At 47.4% G+C, this 3,784-nt stretch overlaps 1 protein-coding gene across 1 annotated transcript; it reads left to right on the top strand.

Annotated features, from left to right (window-relative positions):
• Positions 1–2,269: 2,269 nt before the first annotated feature.
• LOC119305910 (ethylene-responsive transcription factor ERF094-like) lies at positions 2,270–3,227 on the top strand. The gene has a single exon (XM_037582303.1). The coding sequence runs from the start codon at positions 2,417–2,419 to the stop codon at positions 3,044–3,046; it is 630 nt and encodes a 209-aa protein (XP_037438200.1). The 5' UTR covers positions 2,270–2,416; the 3' UTR covers positions 3,047–3,227.
• The last annotated feature ends 557 nt before the right edge of the window (positions 3,228–3,784 follow it).

The following is a 3,784-nucleotide window of genomic DNA, read 5'->3' as shown; positions in this document are numbered from 1 at the left end:
GGATCACGAGCATGGGATGATGTGGAACCTTCATCCAACGTCTTTTCCAGCGGTGTGAGTGGGCTTTGGGCTCTCGCAATGCGATGATCTAGTTAGCGAGACATCATCAGTGGTAGAGAGAATGATGAAAATGATGGATGATTCGACGACAAGAATGTGTGTACTCCAGGTGAAAACCCATGATCTACCTTTCCATGCTATATCAGGCAATGTGGGCTTGTGAGCTTCGAAGCTTGACTTCGGGGATGAAAATCCTCTATTCAACCTTTCGTCAAACTCGTCAATACCTGTGTATGTATGACCAGGGACAGAGCTAGCAAGAGGCGAGGTGGGGCCATGGCTCCCTCCATGCTGTAAAAAAAATCCTCAAACTACCCCTAAGTAGTATGTTGAATGAATGTTGGTCACTAAATTCTTATGTATGGCCCCCCTCAATGTTTTACATGTTTCGTCAACCCCTCCCCCCGCCCCCCGAGTTCCGTCCCTACATATGATGCATCGTAGAAGGCTTTGTCTAGGTTTAGTTAGGTCTTGTCATAAGGTTAGCAGTAGAATTGTGGAGATTGTGCCACGGGGACAGACCCATTTTGGATGGCCTATGGTTTTCCTTTATTTTATTTTGTTAGTTGATTCATTCAGCATCAATGCTAGGCTTCGCTTGACATTGTGAAATAGTCAATGATATATGACTGTGTGCATCTTTTGTCCTCCATTTTGAAGAAAAAATAGATATAAGGTTTTCTACTCCATATGTAATATTATTAAGTAGATTATACATGCAAAATATTAGATCAATACAGGGAATTAAACCTTGAGCGGCGAGACAGCAAGTGTTTGTAAGTGATACTGGGTCTACTAGCTAGCTCAATCATGCCAGCCCCCTTAATTGGAAATAAAATAGAGCCAGATATACTCATAATGACCGCTAGATTCTCTTTTCTCTCCCTCTCCAATGGAAGTCTTTGTTTTAAAAAAAATCAATCTATTCATATTTAATCATGACAGTATAACAACGAATATCAAAAATAATAAAAATTATATTCAGATCCATAGACCCCCTACCGACAACTATAAATACTGAACCGAGCCGAAGACGTGGCGCCGTTATCACCCCTCACTCGTCAGAGCCAAACAAAACATATTGGAGTAAACAGTCGAAAAATTGATCGTGCTAAGGCCTTATAGGACCATCACACCAGAACAGCAACCGCGACCCATGATTTTTTTTTATTAATTTCTTTATCATGTATGAAGAGTATATAGAACCATGCACGAAAGAGTTCGGCTTCTTCTGGCATTTGTATGTTGAAGACGCGTACAACCAAAATAAGCCTGCTGGATATCGTTGTAGCTGCAAATTGTTTAGTGAGTCCCAAATGCAAGAGTTAAGATTAAGAAGATAACGCCAGTCGTGTTACTTTATCAGCTGGCGGCCACTACCTGCTAGGAATCGTACGAGAAAAGAGTGTATAGAAAGCGTTGTTGCTAGGAATCGTACGAGAAAGAATTATATATAGAAAGCGTAAACTATATGAGCCTAGGTACCGGTTCATTGCATGTACACCTGTACAGGCACCAGCTACTATTAATGTAACCTTGGTTTGTTGATATATGAGGCGACACGGGAACTTGTTTATCTCTGCCGTCTCTGTCCGCATTCCATGGACCCATGCATGAAAGATGCGCGCAGCAGCAGTAATGATAGATCCGGGTGTGTGCTTGCATCAATGGCTTCGCCGTTCGCCAATCTGGGCGGGTTTTCTTTCCAAATCACCTTTTAATTTTCATCCACTCCATGCATATGTGCACATGCATGGCGCCGTACGTTCAGCGTGGATGCATGCACCCTCCATATGCGCTTCATGTGCTAGCTTCAGGAGCCAGCCTGCTAATTTGGGTTAGATTGCATACTACTTATACCACTGTCTATACGTATTAGGATTAGGAAAAGGTATTCACCTGATGACGCCCGGGTGCGTTGTCGTATCCAGCCGCCCTACGTCATTCGCATCTGTGCAATCCTATTCGTCCATACTAGTAGATCGGCTGGTCCAGCATGCAATGCAAGGCCCGTGTGGCTGATGGATGGACAAGTTGATCTATAGATTACAGTTCTGTCATTACAAGTCAAAGCTTGTCTGCCCCGTGTAGCTGCGTTTGTTCGCTGAACGCTGGCTATATATATAGAGAGAGATGTATACGGATTGTCTTGTAGACTCGACGTATATGCTGCTGGTCTTAACTCTTATTATCTCCACCTCGTCCCCAAGCCCACGGCTTAGATTTAGCTTAATTATACATGGAGCTGCCTACAGGTGATCACTCCTACCACCACGGCTAATCTATTTCTTTCTCCTCCGGTACACCACAGTGCACACATCATCACCGTGCTCCTCAAGCTCGAGTTCGTGCTGCCATGGAGGTCGACCACCAGCGGTTGTCGTTCCTCATGGAAGCCACCTCCATCACCGGCAACGACGACGGCTCACCTCCCGCCTCTGCAGGGGACGCGGCCGGCGACCACACTGGAGGCGGCGAGTTCATGGCGACTCCTGTCGCGTGGCCGGCGCTGGGACTCCAGGGGAGCTCCAGTGGTTCATGCAGTGCGCAGGAGTCGCCGTTCATCGGGGTGCGGAAGCGGCCGTGGGGCAAGTACGCGGCGGAGATCCGGGACTCCACCCGCAACGGCGCCCGTGTTTGGCTTGGCACGTTCGACACTCCGCATGCCGCCGCGCTCGCCTACGACCAGGCCGCCTTCTCCGTGCGCGGCCCGGCCGCCGTGCTCAACTTCCCGGTCAAGCTTGTGCAGGAGTCGCTGCGCGCGCTCGGCATCGGCGGGGCTGCCACCGCGGAGGACTCGCCTGCGCTCGCGCTGAAGCGCCGCCACTGCATCCGGAAGAGAAATCCCAAGAACAAGAGGAAGACGGGCACGACAACGACGGCAGCGGGGGCCGATACTGCATCGTCATTGTCAACGTGCGTGCTGGAGCTGGAGGACCTTGGAGCCGACTACCTCGAGGAGCTGCTCACCTTGTCCGATCTGTGAGCCACCGCACCGCTCCTGCATCCTATATGTAGATATGACGAGTCCGCCATGGTGAACCGAACCGACACCTCCTCCTGCTGTCGCGGCGCATCCATTTCATTCCATGAGAGCACCACCGTGTCGCAGACGAAGTGGTGAGCTCTCGCAAGTCGCATCCGTTGTACATTGCTGCGGCCTGCGGTACGCATCATCGATGTCCATGATTGTAAATGGCTCACTTTTTTTTTGCGAAAAGTAAATGGCTCACTTCTGTTGCTTACTTAAACCACGACATGCAACACAAATCTAAGGTGTACATGTCTTTGGGCCATGCTAGGGCGATGATGATTTACACACTGATGGAGCGAATTGCAAAAAAAAGAAAAAACACACCACATTTCAAGTTCAATTCTAGATTTGCTACACATTCCTTAGGCGCCCCAAAAACCTACTGATTTTAGAACCGGAGTGTTCCATTTTTAAAAAATAACCCTACTGATTTTCTTACTAATTATTTTCTCAGTTAACACTTATTAGCCGCTTACTCGATTTAATGATGATTCTGACTAGTTGGACCCGCTTGTAAGTGTTCAATTCTAGATTTGCTACCGCATTCCTTAGGCGCCCCAAAAATCTACTGATTTTGGAAGCGTAGTGTTCCAGTTTAAAAAAAACTATTGATTTCCTTACAAATTTTCTCAGTTAACAATTATGAGCCGCTTACTCGATTTAATGATGATTCTAACTAGTTGTACCCGC

This window comes from Triticum dicoccoides, chromosome 5B (assembly GCF_002162155.2).
Source record: "Triticum dicoccoides isolate Atlit2015 ecotype Zavitan chromosome 5B, WEW_v2.0, whole genome shotgun sequence".
Taxonomy (NCBI): Eukaryota; Viridiplantae; Streptophyta; class Magnoliopsida; order Poales; family Poaceae; genus Triticum; species Triticum dicoccoides.
The sequence above is the reverse complement of the archived record's forward strand: the minus strand, read 5'-3'. Positions and strand labels throughout refer to the sequence as shown.

Bases quoted from the DNA above. Each gene is read 5' to 3' on its own strand.
- LOC119305910 (XM_037582303.1), top strand. From the start codon at position 2,417: ATGGAGGTCGACCACCAGCGGTTGTCGTTCCTCATGGAAGCCACCTCC.